This window comes from Mirounga leonina, unplaced genomic scaffold (genome assembly GCF_011800145.1).
Source record: "Mirounga leonina isolate KUSES-001 unplaced genomic scaffold, KU_Mleo_1.0 Mir_53, whole genome shotgun sequence".
In the NCBI taxonomy this organism is placed as follows: Eukaryota; Metazoa; Chordata; class Mammalia; order Carnivora; family Phocidae; genus Mirounga; species Mirounga leonina.
Window position 1 is genome coordinate 42,938,174 of NW_023270807.1, and position 20,900 is coordinate 42,959,073.

General features: G+C 37.5%; 1 protein-coding gene across 5 annotated transcripts in view; it reads right to left on the reverse strand.

Moving 5' to 3' along the window:
- Window positions 1-20,900, reverse strand: part of CEP162 (centrosomal protein 162) — a 107,903-nt gene that overhangs the window by 15,365 nt on the left and 71,638 nt on the right. For 3 of the 5 annotated variants that reach the window (XM_034991143.1, XM_034991146.1, XM_034991145.1), the window contains exons 22-25: window positions 19,077-19,289; window positions 15,104-15,756; window positions 10,396-10,537; window positions 8,260-8,358 (exon numbers count right to left, since the gene is read on the reverse strand). In XM_034991143.1, the coding sequence (XP_034847034.1) occupies window positions 8,260-8,358; window positions 10,396-10,537; window positions 15,104-15,756; window positions 19,077-19,289 (1,107 nt within the window). Of the gene's footprint in view, window positions 1-8,259; window positions 8,359-10,395; window positions 10,538-10,573; window positions 11,073-15,103; window positions 15,757-19,076; window positions 19,290-20,900 lie in introns of those variants that run through there. The other 2 variants (XM_034991147.1, XM_034991148.1) reach the window with 2 other exon arrangements.

The following is a 20,900-nucleotide window of genomic DNA, read 5'->3' on the forward strand; positions in this document are numbered from 1 at the left end:
ATATACTGAATTCTTTCTGTCCTGGCTGTTGTCTTAGGTCCTGAGGATACAGACATGAAAGACATAGTCCATACTCATGGAGGTTACAGTCTAGTGTGGTACCTTCCTTTTCATTACTATGGTCAACAGAGAAAATGGTAATATTTTCATGGTACCCATTAGTAAAACAGAGGGGATCTGAGAGATCTTTCTATTGGGCTTGGTGAAACAAATGTATTTTCTTTATACCACATAATTATAATAATTTTCTAATTGTTAGTAGCAAAAGGCAAAATAATAAGCAAGTGAAAATGGCTAAAATGAACAAATTCAATCATGTTTCCCATGGAACACTCAGTATTTAATAAAAATACTGATAACACTAAAAGAAAACCCAAAACACAACCCCTACCCCCCACCGCTAAACCCCATACAATTCCTAATTAGTTTCTAAAATGTGAAAATACAAGCAAATTAAATCAGGAGCAAATCTAAATAAATCTAAATATTTAAATGTGGGACATCCCTGATGATATCATCAGTGACCAAAGAAATTTGCAGACTTTAATTGGGATGATTGGCACTGTCATACACATAATGGTTAAATATCACTTCAACACATAAACTTTTTAATGACTGAAAATTTTGAGTTTGTAATGAGACAACATTTCCAGTCATCACTATCTTACGATCCACAGGGAACCCATTCCTGTACACCAGCTGGAAGTTCTGGTCTAGTGAACGAAGTAGTCAAGTGAATGAGAATTCTAATAAGTAAAAAATCTCCCAATAGGACCAGATGACTTCATAAGTGAATTTTTCCCAAACATTTGAAGAATTAATGCCAATCCTTCTCAAACTCTTCCAAAATACAGAAGAGGCGGGAACACTTCCAAATTCATTTAATAAGGCCAGCATTACCCTAATAACAAAGCCAGATAAAGGGACTGTCAGGGTTGCCTGGCTGGCCCAGTCAGTAGAACATGCGATTCTTGACCTCAGGGTCGTGAGTTTGAGCCCCACATTGGGTGCAGAGATTACTTAAAAATCTTTAGAAAAATTTTTTTTTCTTTTTTTAAGACCCTATCAGACAACTATAGGCCACTATCTCTGATGAATGAGTGGAAATTCTCTCAATAAAATACTAGCAGTTTGAATTCAGCAGTACATTAACAATATCCTTCACCATGATCTAGTGGAATTTCTCTGGAATGCAAGATGGTTCAACATATGAAAATCAGTGTAATAGATCACAAAGAATGAAGAAAAAAATCATATTACCATCTCAATAGATGCAGAAAAAGCATTTGATAAAATTTAACATCTGTTCATGATAAAAACTCTTAAATTAGGTGTGGAAGGAATGTACTTCAAATGATGATAATATATCATAAGCCCACATTGAATTCCTGATTCAATGGTGAAAGCTTGAAAGGTTTACTAAGACCATGAACAAGACAAGGGTGCTCACCCTCACCACTCCTATTCATTATAGTACTGGAAGCCCTAGCCAGAGCAATCAGGCAAGAAAAAGAAAGAAAGGGCATCAGAATAGGAAAGAATTAAAACTGTCTCTATTTGCAAGTGACATGATTTTATATAGAGAAAATTATAAAAATTCCACCAAAAAAACTGTTAGATCTAATCAATGAATTCAGTAAAGTTGCAGGATACAAAATTAAAGATCAGTAGTGTTTTTGTACACTAGTAATGAATTCTCTGAAAAAAATACCATTTAAAAAGCATCATAAATAAAATTCTTAAAAATGAACATAAACAAGGCAGTGAAAGATTTCTATACCCAAATCTACAAGACACTGATAATGGAAATTGAAGTAGATACAAAATAAAGTATTAATTCTTATAATCCATATGGATTATAAGAATTAATACTGTTAATATATGTGCTGCCGAAGCGAGCATGAATTAATACTGTTAAAATGTCCATACTACCCAAGGCCATCAATAGATTTAATGCAATCGCTATCAAGATTCCCACAGCATTTTTTACAGTAATAGAGAAAATAATCCTAAAATTTATATGGACCACAAAAGACCCCGAATAGTCAGTGCAATATTGAGAAAGAGAGTGGGATGTATCCTACTTCTTGATTTCAAGTTGTATTATAAAGCTGTAGTAATCAAAAGAGTATGGTACTGGCACAAAAACAGACACATAGTCATATTTGACAAGAGAGCCAAAAATACTCAGTGGAAAAAAAGACAGTCTCTTCAATTAATGGTGTTGGGAAAATTGAATATTCACATGTAAAAGAATGAAACTAGATCCCTATCTTATACCACTCACAAAAATTAACCTTAAATGGATTAAAGACTTAAATGTAAGACCTGAACCCAGAAAATTTCTAGAAAAACCAGAAAAGCTCCTTGACATGGGTCTTGGCAACAATTTTTTGGATATGACACCAAAAGCACAAGCAACAAAATAAAAAACAAGTTGGGACTATATTAAATTGTAAAGCTTCTGTACAGAAAAATCAACAAAATGAAAAGAATCTATGGAATGGAAAAAAATATCTGCACACTATGTATTTGATAAGGGGTTAATATACAAAATATATAAAGAATTTATAGGGGCACCTGGGTGACTCAGTCGGTTAAGCGTCTGCCCTCAGCTCAGGTTATGATCCTGGAGTCCCGGGTTGAGCCCTGCGTTGGGCTCCCTGCTCAGTGGGGAGTCTCCTTCTCAAATAAATAAAAAAGTTACATAACTCAATAGCAAAAAAACCCCAAATAATCCAATTAAAAAATGGGCAAAGGACCTAAATAGACATTTTTCCAGAGATACATAAATAACCAATAGGTACATGAAAAAATGTTCAGCATCACTAATCTTTAAGGAAATGCAAATCAAAACTGCAGTATCACCTCACACCTGTTAGAATGGTTAGCATCAAAAAGAAAGCAAATGCTGGTCAGGATGTGGAGAAAAGGGAACCCATGTATGTTGTTGCTGGGGTTGTAAACTGGTACAGCCACTATGAGAATGAGTATGGGGGGCTCCTAAAAAATTAAAAACTGAATGGCCATATGATCCAGTGATTCCACATCTGGGTATTTACCTGAAGACAGCTATGTTGAAAAGATATTTGCACCCCCATGCTCATAGCAGCATTGTTTATAATAGCCAAGACATGGAAGGAACCCGAGTGTCCACTGATGGGTGAATGGATAAAGATGTGATATATATTCAGCCACAAAAAAGGAGGAAATCATGCCATTGTGATAACATGGTTGAACCCTGACAGTATTATACTAGGTGAAATAAGTCAGAGAAAGACAGATATCATATGATCTCACTTATATGTGGAATCTTAAAAAAACAAAACAAAACAAAAAAAACCCCCAAACTCCTATAGATGAGATTTGTGGTTAGCAGAGGTGGAGAGGAAAGGGTGGGAAAAAGGGGAATTGTATGAAGTGATCAAAAAGGAACAAACTTCCAGTTATAACTATACTAGGGATTCAATGTACAGCATGAGGACCATAGTTAACACTGCTGCATGGTATATATGAGTTTTTAAGAGTAAATCCTAAGAGTTCTCATCATAAGGTAAGAAAAATCTTTTTCTTTATGGATAACTAAGCTTACTGTAGTAACCATTTCATGATATATGTAAGTTAAATCTTTATGCTGTATACCTTAAACTTATATAGTAGTGTATGTCAATTATATCTCAATAAAATTGGAAAAAAATGAGAAAAAGTATATACTGACATGAGAATATATATATACTGTTAGGTAAAAAACATCCTTTAAAAATCATATATGCATACACACATACACAAACATGTATTTTATATGTGTGCATGCATGAACACACACCCTCAGTATTTATATCTGTATATGAATAAATGAAATCTGGAAGAATATATAGCAAAATATGCTCTGGGTAATGGGATCATGGGCGTTTTTATACCTTCTAATATATATTAATCAGTATAAAAATATATTCTTAAATATATAATATTTATATTAAAATAAATGTTAAATAAATATTATTTATAAAAATCCATACTCAACCAGGATAGAAGTGAATAACATCAATAAAAAAAAGCATATATTCCTTAATGAATAAAATTCTAATTGTCTTACTAGTTTATTGTTTTACTAAAGTGAAAGAGTGATTCTCCCAGATCATGTTACTAAAGGTAAAGGAGACAGACATCACTGACCAATAGCAGCAGGAGGCTCAGGTAAGGGAATTCAGATGATCCATGCATATCCCACAGACCTCTTTCCAGAGAAGACCTATATACTCTGTCCTCTTATACTCTGGTGAGTACAGAATCTTACAACTACAAATTTCAATTCAAACTGGACCATAAAATTACGCTATTTTTACTCCTTTAAATGAGCATGACCGGCTTGAGTCCGTGTGCTTTCAACCATCTCGTGTGCCTTCATACTCTGCAACTTACTGGCACGATGCATTTTCCTGGCCACACTGCTGGGATGAATGCTAGCGGTTGTCAACACTTAATCCAGGGAGTCTAGATTCTAATATGGTCTAGCACGGAAAGAGATACTGACCGATTTAAGCCCGTTACTGCTGTCCACTGTCCGCTGGCAATGCCTGGTTTGGAGGTGGGCATGTGGCTCAGTTCTGATGCAAAGAAAGTTAGCTGGGGGACCTTACAGTCTATATGGATCGGTTTATTTTTCTGTCCCACTCACTAGAATGCAAGCTCTTTGAGGGTGACACCTTTAGGTGTTCTACTCATTTCTATATCCCAAAAAGCCTATTGACAGTGCCTGACACCTAAACACTTTTTAAATGCTAGGAAGTAGATTTTATTCCATTTAATAGCTAAAAAAGGGGCACCTGGGTGGCTCAGTCGGTTAAGCGTCTGCCTTCGGCTCAGGTCATGATCCCAGGGTCCTGGGATCGAGCCCCGCATCGGGCTCCCTGCTCGGCGGGAAGCCTGCTTCTCCTTCTCCCTCTCCCACTCCCCCTGCTTGTGTTCCCTCTCTTGCTGTGTCTCTCTCTGTCAAATAAATCAATAAAATCTTTAAAAAAAAAAAAAAAATAGCTAAACCCCCCCACCCCGAGACTGAGAGAGTTACAAACACTAGCAAATGGCTGTGGGTAAAGGGTAAATGTAATTCTTCATTCTACATAGAAACTGGCCTTGGGTTCAATTCACATTCTAGCTTTGTTCCCTTGATAAAGGTAGATGTCAAATATGTACACTGCTTGTGGTAACGCCCCGACTGGTGGAAAATCACCTGGGCTTGGAGGACTTGGTATGAACTGAAATACCTGGTGGGACAGGTAGGGGCAAGTTTGGGCTCTCCTGAGTGCAGTGACTCTTGCACTGGGCATGTCCTTGTGGGGTCCACTGTGCATGAGTTATTATAAGAGACGCTGGTTCTTGTGGAGTGGGGGGAGTCTAAGCCTGGGTGGTTCCTCCAACTGCCAGATGTGAGTCTTATTCCCTTGCACGTGGGCTGTCCCTGGGACAGCTGTGTGGACTGCTGTGGGACCTACTCATGCCTGCTGTTGCCTTGTGTTTCCTGGTCTGCAGCCAGAGTACCAAGTGTGGCCTACGGTCACTGTATCACTCTAAATGTTTACATGACTTGCCACCATAAGGCTCACTGACATATTTAACAACTTAAGCCCAGATCTTATCATAACATTTGTAACATAAAAGCAGCTACCTGTAGCATATTTGACACAAATTACAAGAATTTTGATAATTTTTAGGAGTCACTGTAATAGTCCTTGGGTTTCCATGTTAGAGGTCACTCTTGAATGGTTTCTAAAATTTGTATAGACTATACAGATAAAACAAAACCTATTGATGAAAAAGAAACTATGACCAATAAAATGCATATATTACCTGCAGAACATGGAAACAATAATAGCAGCAATCCCCTCAGTTGTCTAAATTTAAGGAGTTAAGATTCAAGTCTTCAACTTCAGGGGGCAAGGAAATAAATAGATGGTTGGAGTCAACAGTGAGGGGAAAAATAAGACCAGAAATCTATGATGAATGCTAAAACATGAAAGATTACCTTTCTCATTTTAATATTCAAAAAAATTTGAGGAATACATGGCTGAGATGGCATCAACTGAATGAATATACACCAGACGCTTGGTAATGTTTTTAGCCTATTGGCAGCAGATATGATTTTAAAAGAGATGTGGTTTAACAACACTTTAGGTAACATAGGCATGGAACAAAATGCAGAAATTAGAAAAATCTTTTCAGGTTTTCACGATTAACACAGTAGTGGGAGATAGTTCACTTCTCAATGTCTTGAACTATGCTGGAAAATTTTAAATCACTTTTTTCTATAGAGCTAGAATAACAACAAGCAGTCAAAAAACAAAACAATTTGCTACTGTTAAATGGATAAAGAAGATGTGGTATACATATATACAATGGAATATTATGCAGCCATCAAAAGGAATGAAACCTTGCCATTTGCAACAACGTGGATGGAACTGGAGGGTATTATGCTGAGCGAAATAAGTCAATCGGAGAAAGACGTATCATATGACCTCACTGATATGAGGAATTCTTAATCTCAGGAAACAAACTGAGGGTTGCTGGAGTGGTGGGGGGGGTGGGAGGGTTGGGGTGGCTGGGTGATAGACATTGGGGAGGGTATGTGCTATGGTGAGCGCTGTGAATTGTGCAAGACTGTTGAATCACAGATCTGTACCTCTGAAGCAAATAATAGATTATATGTTAAAATAAAAAAAGGAGGGTAAGAATGAAGGGGGGAAAATCGGAGGGGGAGACGAACCATGAGATACTATGGACTCTGAAAAACAAACTGAGGGTTCTAGAGAGGGATGGGGGGATGGGTTAGCCTGGTGATGGGTATTAAAGAGGGCATGTATCGAATGGAGCACTGGGTGTTACATGCAAACAATGAATCATGGAACACTACATCAAAAACTAATGATGTAATGTATGGTGATTAACATAATAAAAAAATGTATTGTGCTTTTTCTTGTGGTCAGAAAGAGACTGGGATTTACCCTCCTTTCTTAACCGAAAAACCAAACGACATGTGAAACAACCGTTTTCAAACCCTAGCTAACAGCACTGCAGGACAGTGATTCATGAGGGATGGAAAACATACAAGATGAACTCTAAGACTGCCTAGCTGGCTGCCCTGAGGCAGTTCCGAAGCCAGTGGAACTGGTAGCCTGAATAATTCTGGGAACTCCTGCAGGGCTGGGAAATGAACTATTCCCACCAGCCTGAGAGAAAAATCCCCTCGAGGGCCCTCAAAAGGTTATCAGTAATGGGAATAAATAAGCCCTGTTCAAACAACTATTATAAATGTACTGCAAATTAAAAAGGCAGATTGTCGTTATTTTATTCAAGAGATGGAGTGTTTTACTTAGTTTTCCAGTAAATAGGTTTGAAAATCATGTGTTGCAGCTTTTCTGTTTTCAAAATAAATAGTTTAGCTATTCTTAAACTAAGAACACTGTAAACTTGACTAAAACTGACCTTTATCTTGCAAACACTAGAACATACTTCCTTTTATTGCTTTTCCCCAAAAGTTTACTTTAGGTCTGTGAAGTTCTGTTAAATTACTGCTTATACAATGTTTATGTACATCTTAAACACTGAAAAGAATGCACACATGCTGAACTACAGCCTTTCAATTATTCAAACAAAACTTTTTGATAGTTACCTAATTGTGGAGTGTTTTCAGATTAATCTTTTTATATTGCAATTGTATGTTCTGCTTATAGGGTTTAATAAATCCTTGAATAATAATAAATGGTGTATATGCTTCAAAGAACAGAATGCACAGTTTATCTGTTTTTTTTTTTATACTTTCTAGAATCAAAAGGATCTTAGAGTGATAAAAATGAGTTTCCAGAAAGATCTATTTCCTATGATATTGTTACTGGGAATCCAGCATGATTATAATGACAGCTGTCTCTATTTCTTAACCAAATTAAATAGTATTAGTACTTAATGCAGAAGTGGCCTTAACCATCCAATTTTATGTCCTAAAAAAAAAAAAAGAACTAAATACCCCTCCCCTCTATTTCCTCATTGCCCAGAAAAATCTCAAGCATCAAATACATAAGAAACTTGAGAGAGTTTCATCTGGGGAAAGCAGACTTACCATAAACAAGTTATTAATGTTTTGACATGTGATAAATATTTTCAGGTTGTTTCTACTTGTACATTTGTTAAAAAAATTTATACAAAAATAATATGATTGAAATGGTGAAGAAAAGCTTATGTTAGTCCAATATTTTTCTTATTTCTTACCTCCTTCTGTAGGATTTCTTCTCGAACCTGAGAAACTACAAGAGACTCCTGTTTACCCTGCAGCTCGTTAACTTGATTTTGGAAATGTTTTAGAAGTACCTAGGAAATCATGTTAGAAGTGCTGAGTTAAAAAAGCTCTTCCTCAAACATTATTTGAAAAATATAAGAAAACCAACTAATGACTTTTGTTTGTAATAAAAAAAAATTCCCAATATTTTAAAATTACCAAATTCTAATGTGGAAATAATTTGCCACAGGAATTAAGTTCATTGGATTAATTAAGCTCATTGAATACACATTTTTTTGTTTCAATATTTAATATAAAGCATCATACATATTACAAATTAATGGCTACATAACTACTTGGCTTCTTTATCTCTAGTACTTTTCTTCTGGAGGCCTGAAAAACACCTTTTAAAATAAACCTCTATTATAAAGTCCAAGCATTTTGAAGAAAGTAGCCAATACTGTCTGTATTACTTTGTGACTAAGTAGGATAATAGTTTTTATTAAAGAGCTACTGACAAAATAAAGACAGCACAAGCCTAGTGTTAGCATGAAATAAATGTCACACATTTTTGGCCAACTGAAATACATAAATACTTTCATCAAGAAACTGAAAACTTGGGAAAAATGTGCATCGCTTACCTCCAGTGCTTTACTTTTACTGTTTCTATCATCAGACCATGCTGACGTCCACTTAACTCATAATTTACAATTTAACATTGAGAACTCTGGGAAAGTAACATTAAGGACACCATGTGTGGTGCCCTGACACTACTTTATCCACCTCTCCCAACTCCATACTGACTTGCTATCCTGTTTACACTGCCCACTGACACCCTGCTCCCATGGCGGGGGGCGGGGGGGGGGAGCCAGGGAAGTTATCTGCATCTGCTCTATGATGATTACCTTTGAAAAGCACTCTAAATTTTTCTCATTGAAATATTAAAATAGAATTCTCGGTTTCTGAGCTACATGAATTATAGACCTCATTACCCTTCAGCCTTCAATTCTCTGAATACTTGGAACGCACATCTCCTTATAAGGACACCTTCTCACAAACCCATAATAGCATTTTTATAGCTGAAATAATGTACAGTAAGTTCACAATATCCACTATCTGGCCCTAAAAACAAACAAAATCGCTCAACTGGGGAAGTTTAAGTGGGCTCCATGCTGGGCAAGGCCCGAAATCACGACCCCGAGATCAAGACCTGAGCTGAGATCAGGAGTTGGATGCTTAACCAACTGAGCCACCTGGGCACCCCTGAGTGATTTGTTTTTAATCAAGATGCTATTAAATAATTACTGATGGGAGAGGTGGGGGTAAGATCATTTCCTGGTTTTCCCCCTCAGCTTGTTTTTTAGAATTAAAACCTAGAAAAAAGAGCACAATGGACATTTATCTATTCTTCAATTTGATTTTTCAATTGCTAACATTTTTGCCATATTTGCTTGCTTTTTTTTTTTGGAGGGGGGATACAGATACAAATTCTATCTCAATGCTGTTTTTTCAGTTTTCTAACACCACAGAAGATGGGCCACATAGTAGATATTCATGATATTCCATGTTGATGTACATACTAACCAAGAAGGAAGATACACTTTTTTGAAGAAATGCAGATGAACTTTCACCATACTCTGTCGTAATTCTAAGAAGACTATGCTTCGTAATGGCTACAGCTGTGTGTATCTCTCTGTTGATTATTTTATCCCCAGTGCCTGATTGTCTATAGACCTCGAATCATTGTTTAATGAATGAAAGGTAATTGGGCAAGAAGAACGACTAGGATAATTACTTGTCAGCTGGCACTTGGGTGGAGGGAGATGGTTCAACATTCAAGTTCAAGTACTCAGGTCTCAATCACATAATGTGATTGTACCATCCCTTACAACTGCCTTAGAAGAACTATCTGAGAAATATTGGGACAAAACTGTGAAACCCCTTATTTAGAATAATCTTAAAGTAGAACAGTTAAATGCATGATAATGGCATCCTCTCCTATAAAAAAAAAATCAAGTCAATAATTTCTCATTTCTATCAAAAAGTGAAGTTGAAGCATTTCTAAATAATGTTAACAGTCCTGAAAAAAATAATTTTAAAGCCAAAGAAAGTGTGTTAAAGTCATCTACCTCTTGTGTTGCTATTTTACGATTTAGTTCAGCTACTTTGGAAGAAGAATTTTCTACTGCATTTTGACAAAGGAGTTTCTCTACTTCCCTCTGATGAGATGCTTTGAGAGATGCAATGTGTGCTGCCGTATCTTCCTTGACCCTGCAGAGCAAATCAAAGAAAATCACACATAAAAACTGCTCTTCAATTCAGAATTAGCACAAAAATAATGTAAGAAGTCTGGAAATTAAAGAAACAAAGGGAGAGAGAGCACCAATACTTACTGCACTCTGTCAGGTGCTTTATACATGATCGCCTGTGAGATCTTACAACCATGCCATGAGCTATTATTTACTGAATTTTTTAAGGGCAAACTTGAGTTTAGGAAAGAGTGAATGTCTCTAGAGTTCATTAGTAAATTGCAGACCTGGGGGTTCAAGCCCAGCAGAGTCCGAGCTCAAAGTCTGGGCCTTTCACTCAACCCCCAGCCTGGGGCTGTACTTTCTGTTAGAATCAAAGGTTCTAAATGTTCTGTCTGGACTTAAAGCAAGGGCCTCACATTTTATCTTTTAAGATAAACTCACGTTTTTGCCCAGATTCTTATTTTGATAATCACAGCTCCTTTTAGAATCTCCAAAGCTTTGTCTCTAGGCAACATTCACTGGTTTTTGGTCCATGGATATGACTCCAGACCTAGCTGCCATATCATAAAAATAAAATAATCTTTACAGTAATTCTTTAGGACCCAGTGTAACCCTGCACCTAATTTGTTTGGATTGTTAAGCGTGAGATACTACTGATTTGTCTCTGTGACAAAATTTATGCATTCAGAGGCAGTTTAATAAGTGACAAAGTTCTGATAAACACTTGAGACATTTCTTACAGATAAGCCATTTTCTCTTATTGGAAAAGTTATTAAAAATTGACAGGATTTTACTCAAAGCAGATACTGAATAAATCACTGTTGATACATATTAATATGGCAATTCCCAAACTATAAACGAATTTATTAGTGGCTTATTTGACTATATGAATATTTCCTCATGGAAATGGTGTGATTAGGGTCCTTGGAAAAGCATAAAAATCTAAAGCACTTATGATATAACTGAACTAAAGTAAAAAACAAATGAACAAAAAAACCCGAAACAGCCTAAATCTGGGATTGGGAAAGGTTACACCTCACTTCTCAGGCCCAGAGGCTGTTTGAAAAACAGATTAACAATACGAAATTATGGATAGAAAAATTTATAGGAAAAATTTCAATTTTAAATTATTTCCAGAAAAGAATGTGATTATTTCCAAACACCTTCATTACTAGCATCACATTCAGGACTCAAGAAACAAGGTTTCAGTTTGGAAGCACTTATGGTTACCAGGATGACTCAATCAGACATAGCTGCCAATCAATCGATACATATTTGTCTAGGTGCATATTGCTATGCTCACTCTGCTCCTATGCCAGGTTGCAAAAGAAGTATAATCTTACATCAGTTCTTAAGGAGTTACAAGGCAGTGTATGACTAGTGCTTTCTTGGTACTTAATATTGGTACTTGGTACATAAATTATAGAGGAGCCAGGAGCAGGAAATTTCCTGGGAGGCTCTAGGAAATATTTTGTGGAAGAGGCAGTACTTGAAACATGGATGAGCAAAAGGCAGCAAAGACATTCAGTAAGTCAGGCCACAGAGAGGTCCTATAATGGTGATGGCACTTGGAAAGCCACGTAGAGTAATTTAGTCTTGATACTTCAGGAAGCAAGGAGTCAGTGGAGGGCAGTGTAACTCAGATACAGGAATATTTAAAGAATATTAATCGTTTTTAAGCAAAATGATTGGGGGAGACAGAAACTAAAATCAGGGAGATTAGGGTGGGGAAGCTGTCTAGTAAACCAGGTAAGGCTGCTTTCTACAGGAAGGTAGAAAGCAAAAGGAGACATATTTGTAAGGAAGCACCCCATAAACTGTGAGCCCAAGAAATAAAGGAGGGTAGCTGGACTTGGCAACTGTAAAATATGGTCATAGACAGAGATAGAAAAGTTGTGAGGAGGAGCTAGTTTACAGGTAAAAATGGAGTAAAATTTGAGATACTACTGATTCCAAGAGAAACAATCCAGAAAATGGTAGATTTAACATCTGTGCTTAGGGAAGAAAACAAGCCTTGAAAAGTAAACTGGAGTCATGATTCATAGAAGCCACAAGAATGGATGAATTTAGCAACAGAGAAAGAACAGACAATAAACAGCTGAAAATGAACCATGGCAGAAGCCTGATTTTTGAGGAAGGAGAATGAAGAGGAGTCAGAGTTAGTTAAAAGACCCGGAAGAGGAGTGTTAGTCAGAGGTGTCAGTCATGGAGGTTATGGGAGGAAACCCATATTTCAGGAAAGTCAATAATGTCAAGGAAATGAGAATAGAGACAACATCACTGGACCAGGAAAGGTCACTACTGAGAGATGACATTTCAAAGAGTGGTGAGGACGAGAGTCCTGGTTAAGAGGAAGTGAGGTGCCAACTCTATGGTCAACTAATCTTCGACAAAGCAGGAAGGAATGTCCAATGGAAAAAAGACAGTCTCTTCAACAAATGGTGTTGGGAAAACTGGACAGCCAAATGCAGAAGAATGAAACTGGACCATTTCCTTACACCACACACAAAAATAGACTTAAAATGGACGAAAGACCTAAATGTGAGGCAGGAATCCATCAAAATCCTTGAGGAGAACACAGGCAGCAACCTCTTCGACCTCAGCCGCAGCAACTTCTTCCTAGAAACATCGCCAAAGGCAAGGGAAGCAAGGGCAAAAATGAACTATTGGGACTTCATCAAGATAAAAAGCTTCTGCACAACAAAGGACACAGTCAACAAAACCAAAAGACAACCGACAGAATGGGAGAAGATATTTGCAAATGACACATCAGATAAAGGGCTAGTCACCAAAATCTATAAAGAACTTCTCAAACTCAACACCCAAAGAACAACTAATCCAATCAAGAATTGGGCAGAAGACATGAACAGACATTTCTGCAAAGAAGACATCCAAATGGGCAACAGACACATGAAAAAGTGCTCCACATCACTCGGCATCAGGGAAATCCAAATCAAAACCTCAATGAGATACCACCTCACACCAGTCAGAATGGCTAAAATTAACAAGTCAGGAAACGACAGATGTTGGCGGGGATGCGGAGAGCTCCCCTTCGCAGCCAGCTCCTACACTGTTGGTGGGAATATAAGCTGGTGCAGCCACTCTGGAAAACAGTATGGCGGTTCCTCCAAAAGTTGAAAATAGAGCTACCCTACGACCCAGCAATTGCACTACTGGGTATTTACTGCAAAGATACAAATGTAGTGATCCGAAGGGGCACGTGCACCCCAATGTTTATCGCAGCAATGTCCACAATAGCCAAACTATGGAAAGAGCCTAGATGTCCATCAACAGATGAATGGATAAAGACGATACACACACACACACACACACACACACAATGGAATATTATGCAGCCATCAAAAAAAGAAATCTTGCCATTTGCAACGATGTGGATGGAACTAGAGGGTATTATGCTTAGCGAAATAAATCAATCAGAGAAAGATAAGTATCATATGATCTCACTAATATGAGGATTTTGAGAAACAAGAGAGAGGATCATAGGGGAAGGGAGGGAAAAATGAAACAAGATGAAACCAGAGAGGGTGACAAACCATAAGAGACTCTTAATCTCAGGAAACAACTGAGGGTTGCTGGCGTGGAGGGGGGTTGGAGGGATGGAGTGGCTGGGTGATGGACACTGGGGAGGGTATGTATTATGGTGAGCACTGTGAATTGTGTAAGATTGATGAATCACAGACCTGTACCCCAGAAACAAATAATACATTATATGTTAATTAAAAAAAAAAGTGAGGTACAAATAAGAGGTAACTTGTGGAAAACTGGTACTGACAGAAAGAGGACTAGGACTTGGTTTGATGACAGTGAAAAAGATCTGAGCATGTTAGAAGGGCTCAGAGAAAGAGACAGTAGACAGTACCTAGTGATTTTGAGAAGGAAAGGGATAAGCACGAAAGTTCTTCAAGGCGTGAATGGATGTGAGCACTAGATTAATTTGAAGAGTTACTTTGGAAAAGAAGACCTTTTCCTCTTAGAATGTCAACTAGTTTTGTTTTTTTTTTTAACAACTTATTTATTTTAGAGAGGGGGGAGAGAGAGAGCGAGTATATGAGCGGAGGCAGGGGGGCAGGTGCAGAGGAAGAGAAATTCAAGCAGACTTTCTGCTGAGTGCGGAACCTGACACAGGGCTTGGACCCATGAGATTATGACCGAAGCCGAAACCAAGAGTTACACGTCCAATTGACTTGAGCTACCCAGGCGCACATGTTCAACTAGTTTTAGTAATAGCTGTTTTCTGCAGTCTGTCATCAATGATGACATTCATTTGCAAAAAGGCCCAATGGGTCAGCTTATTAACACTACCTAGATAAATGCGGAAAGACAGGATTTGTCAGCCCGAGGACATGGTTCAGGTTGACATGGAGATTCAGGTTTATCAGAATCTGGGCTTCCAACAGGTAGAGGATCCTACTCTGAAAGAGATCTATGCTTAGCAATGTAATGCAATTTCTTAAAATTTGGTAATGAATTCAGTTCAGGCTAAAACCACCAGAGGAAATACTTCTTATAATTTTGATGTTTTTATCTTTATATGTCCCCATATAATTACAGATTCACATTTTACCTTTTCATGGAATTTTCAAATTGGTTCATTGCTGCTTCAGATTTCATCTTTAGCTCATTCCTCTCCACAATTAATCTCTCCAGTTCATTTTTCAATCTGCAGTTTTCTTGTAAAACCTCTGAAACATGGGAATCAGTAAAAGTATGTGGTTGGTAAAGCTTGCCATCCAGGGTCCCAGGGAATGAGTTAGCACTTCCTTTACCTGAATGCAAGCCATCTTTCTTCACCCTTTTTGCAGTCACTTCCTCTCTACCCTTAGAGTTCTGATTAGACAGCATCATCCTTCTCTCCTTCTGAAGCCTCTCCACAGTTTTTGAAAGGTCTTGTATTTCTCTCCCCTTCGCAGCCAGCTCCTCATTAAGTCTCACCAGCTTAGCTTTAGCATGAGCTTGTTCTATCTGGAATTCTATAGACTGGAAATCTTTATCATCTTTATCATTTTTCTTGAGTTCCAATTCGGCATTTTGATGTTTAAGAATGTCTATTTCAGCTTCAAGTTTTCTGACAGTGATCTGATGGGCTTCCTTGATGTCGTCGAGCTCCTTCTCTAGTGCTTCAACCCTGCGGGCACTGTCAGGCTGGTTCTGGGGTGCCTCCTTTAATCTGCAGGCAAGTAGCTGCTCCTGTTCCTCTAGTCTCTGTTCATACCGAATCTGAAGAAAAGAATCCGTGTCATGTCAAAACCACTGCTAAGTAGGTCATTTGTTAGTGAAGCCCTGCGTTCTTTTGGGTCCTACCTATTCCTTCATTCAGGCACTCATTACATATTCTAATGCTTCCAACTCTGAATTCCCTCAGTCAAATGTACTGAAGTCCTAATCTTAAAAGGGCATAATGTTATATATTCTCCATATGTTGTATAATTTCACAATTAATGTGTTTCTTTATAAACAAAAATTACACATTTCTCTACACCCCAAAACTTATTTTAAGTATCACAATCGAACCTATTATTATGTACCTTCTCTATGCAAATTGACAAACGGTATGCTTTCAGGAGAAATAGGGAAAGCAATTGGGGGCACTGAAATCTTTAAGAAATAGTGCATTTTCAACTTCCTAGTATCAATTTAGGAATCTCATAGGGAGTAAATCAGCTTGGATTTGTTATACTGGAGCTTTAGTATTACAAACAAAATAACCTAAATAGGTTACTCTGCGGAGAGAGGCACTACAGTGTTTGTTCATTCAATGAATATTTATTGAGCTACTGCTGTATGCCACGCATTGTGCCAGATTCTAAAGATAAAGAAGTGCAGCCTTCAAACAGTTCACAGCCTGGTCAGGAGAGTGACATGGCACGTTTCAATGTCCTATGATAACTGTGATAATGGGCCTATGAATATGTGCAACGGGGATGATGCACCCCAGTGTGTCTGGAGGCCTGAGAGAAGGTGGGAAGACTGCAACAGAGGGAGCACATTTAAGTTTGGGCTTGAGAGATGAGTGTAAATTTGAGGATAAGCGGAAGCAGGGACATTTTGGAAATAGGAAGAATACATGTAAAGGCAATCTAATGTTTGGTGTGTACTGGGAACCAGAAATGAAAAGAAGAAGTGATAGAGTGAGCAGGGACAGGAGGGGCATGGGGTAGGGAAATGCAAAAAGAAAAGTCAGGGTGGGTAGATTTAGATATATAAAAACAGGGTAGGGGGTTGGAATTCATGCCTCTATTTGGTGAGTGGAATGCTAATACCAGTTGAATTATTATAATCATTTATTGAATGTTTGCTACACTCCAGACAAGGCAGTAGGGCTTTACATATACTTTGCCACTCGATCCTCCAATATCCTATGAATTAGGGATTAATAATTAAGTAAAATATTTTAGCATCTGCTCTGTGTCAGGCACCTTGCTGAATGATGGTACACAATGGTGAGTAAAAGCAGAACAGTTCCAGCCATCATGAAGTCCAGAAGCTAGATGGGGAGAGCGATCACTCATGATCCAATCAAAATGGCCAGAAATGTGGTGGATGCAATGGAGAAGTGCATGGGACTAGAGTGCCTGTAAGATAATTTTTCTACTAGGGAGTCCATGAAGGTCTCACTGGGATAGCAACACCTGGATTGAGAGCTGAAGGACAGGAATACCTTTACTGTGAATGAGGTGGGCAGAGCATACCAGAGGCAAGAGTCTGCCAACATGTGTGGCTGCAGGAAACATGGCAAGTAGGAGAAACATGTTAGTATAACAGGACAGAGAAAGCATCGTGGGAGAACACATTGGACAGCGAGTGGGGTCTGGCCATACATGGAATTATAGGCCATCTATTTATCCTAAGAGGAACAGGAAGTTATTGAGGGATATAAATAAAGGTAGGGGTGTGTGTGTGTGTGTGTGTGTGTGTGTGTGTGTGTGTGTAAGACTGAGGGATACGGAAATATAATTTTGGCTTTACTGTCAAGAGCTGATTAGAGGATGGATGGGGTGAAGTGGGTATGTGTAGACTAGTCAGGAGATTACAACAGTTATCCAGCCATTTTTTATTAATGATGGCTGTAGAGTGACATGGTGATAAAAAGGGACAAAGGAAACTGTAAGAAATTTAGGAGTAAAAGTGGTATAACTGGCACTAAGTCAGTTATTATCACCTTTACATATGAGGACAGGGAGACTCAGCAAGCTGAAGTAACTAGTGCAAAGTCATGAAGCCATAACGGTGAAACTGGGCCTGGACAGAAGGCTGGTCTGACTCTAAAAGCCTGTGTTTTCCACTGCACTGCAGTCTCCTTTGGATAAGAGGCAGTCTATTAAAAGTAGTGTGGGGTCAGATGAACTTGATGGAAGGAGGTCTGGAGTGAACGTTTAGGGGAATAGAAGAAGAAATTGATTAGCCACAGCAATAGGCTTGCCAAGTAGCACTGAGGGAATTCGCAAGACCAGACACCTACACACCTGTGACAGCCCGACTCTCACAACTGGGCCATCTCCTCAGAAACACAGATTTGTGTGAGAGGAGGAGTGGAGAAAGAGATGGGTGAACTGGAGCAGAAAGCGAGGAAGGTAAGCATGGTTAAAAACTGGGTGGTTAAAAGAGAAGTCCATCTTGGAAGTTAGGAGAGTGAGAGAAGAAAGAGAACCAGGTAGAGAACTGAGAGATTTGAAAAACAGGATGGAATAAACCCAACTTCCTTGACAGGACCTTAAATTAACTAGCAGGCCAATGTACTTCCAGGTTTTCAACCTTTTACTGTTTCTGGAATCTAATATCCTATCATCTGTTGCTTCTCTCAGGATGGAAATCTGTGGAGAATGAGATCTGCTTCCTAGAAGCAGCTTGGCCTAGGATTTGATGCCTTGCTCTATCCCTCACCAGCAGTAGCACCTCAGGCAAGATGCTCAATTGTGAACATCTCTGTTGCCCTGTCTGTAAAGCAGGATAGCAATATCTATTTCTCACCAGTGACTGAAGGATGATGCAGGATGAACTAAAATGTCTGTGAAAGCATCTAGCGTGAATTACCGCAGAAACTGTGTGCTCAACAAATTTTTAAAAGTAAATGAAATACCACATCTTCTTTTATACTTGGTCATCCTAGCATTTGTATTTTCAAATTCTTTCCTCATGAAGGATCAGAAAACTCAGAAAAAAATTTTCAACAGCCTACTCTACCCCCAAGACATATTCTGTCTTACTCCCTTCTCCCTTATCTAGGGAAATTTCAAAAAAGTATTTTCAACCATGGTAACTAAAAAACAATTTTTTATTGAATATACATCAGAGGTGTTTTACTCTGCCTTTTCATGACTTAATTTCCACTAATTCTACTATCACTGAGAGGGGGCCATGTGCTTGATTTTCCATGCTTGAAACAAAAAAGATAGGATGGGTCTAGGTTTCTTTTGCATCTGCTGACACTCATGGCAAAGGTTTTATAGGGAAGGATGTTTAGTAATTTGTAAAAATGAGACCTGAGAAGTGCCCAGCCCCCATCGTACTGAGACCTTGAGGGTCTAGCTGGCTCTTACCTTCATTTTCTGGAACTGTTGTTCCATGGTCCGAAGGCTTTTCTTTGCTTCTTCATCTCTGCCCTCCAAATCAGCCTCTAGTTTTTTTATCCTTTTTTCCATAAAGTCCACTGTATTTCTATCCACTGTATCACCAGCTGCTGATGCAGCCAATATTAAAGCAGGTAAAGAATTGGGGTATCTTCTCTTTAGAATTCCTTCCATTTCCTTAACCTTTTAAAATATTTTTACATATATGTAAGGTCACAAATATATTAAAATTAAGCAGTTTGATGTATAAATTTAGATTATGCTCTATCAGTCATGGCTAGATTTCAAAGAGATGTTTATATCACATCTTAAGACTGAATCAAATGCACAAAAATGGATTAATTTCAAATTTTATATCACTAGATTATGTGATTTTAAAACGCTATAGTATAATACTAGTTCAGTACTGGTTAATTTATAGAAATCCTCTTATATTTATTTGAAATAGATCTTGGCACTTTCTATTATATTAGTAATAGCCAATCTTTCTGAGGACAATGCTCTTTCCTTTTTTTCCACAGACTCCCTTGGATGATCATGTTTATACTATCTATTAATTGAAAAATGACTTATATGCACATGAATGTACAGAATTTTTGCAATAAACACATAGCTTCCTAAGCACCTGCCCCTACTTGCAACAATTTCCACCCAACCTCATCCCTCCTACAGATGTCCTCCTCCAAATGAAGTTTGATCTATTTTAAAGTTACTTCTTTCAATTAGAAAGCAAGGAGGATTAGATAATATTTAATGAAGTCTTCACAAAAGACTACTTTTCATTTGATCTATTAAACAATAACATATTTTATGGTCTTTCTATAAGAAAGAACAGTGCCAAGGCCCACAGAAATTGGAGCTTGATATTATATAGGTGCATGTGTGTATACTTGTTTTTATTAAAGGTATTATGGTTAAGGTATCTTAGAAAAACATATATAAAACATGAAATTCTTTGTTGAGCAGTTTTCTACCCTCTGAGCATACAATACAATAAAATAGGACAAGAGAGGTAAAGTGGGAATGACAACAATACCAATTTCATGGCACTGTTAAATTTAAGTGAGGATTAAATGACATTTATCTTGGTAAAGTGCTTAGCAGAATGCCCAGCATACCATAAGGGCTTGTTAATATTGGCTTTTATTATGATCTGGTCTCAAAAACTACCTTTCCCTAAGGCATGATGGGTTGCTGGTGCTCAAAATCCTGTTTATAGATTGAATATTATTCATGGTAAGTATTCAAGGATCTCATCATTTGCAAAGTTAAAAGCAAATATTTCCATTCATGAAGACAGCTTGCACATTCACATATGTACCATAAATTGTAATATATCCAGATACAAATATTGATAATTTCATCTGCAACATTTTCAAAGCTTTGCTTTCTCTGGTATTAAAAATCTAGTTATTTGGAGTAGATCTAAGCATATAAAAGTATATACATACACATAACACATCATATATATTGAAAAAAGATCTTGATTTTTAAAAATGGTTTATAACTTTATAATTAATGCTTTCACTTAAAATTTTAAGAAATGTTTTAATCTAATTTTGATTTCTTAAATGTTTATTACATTTTTTGGGGAAAATTCAATTTTATTTATATTTTCTTTAATTTTGCTTTTTAATATTATTCTTTGGTCACTAATACCAGTGTGGCTCTCATACAAAGTAAATGCTTTTTTAAATATTCTCAATGGAAATTAAACTATGGAATATTCCACTAAATAAAAGCATGAGTAAAAAACAGCACATAATCTGAAATTTTCATTATAACATGCATCTA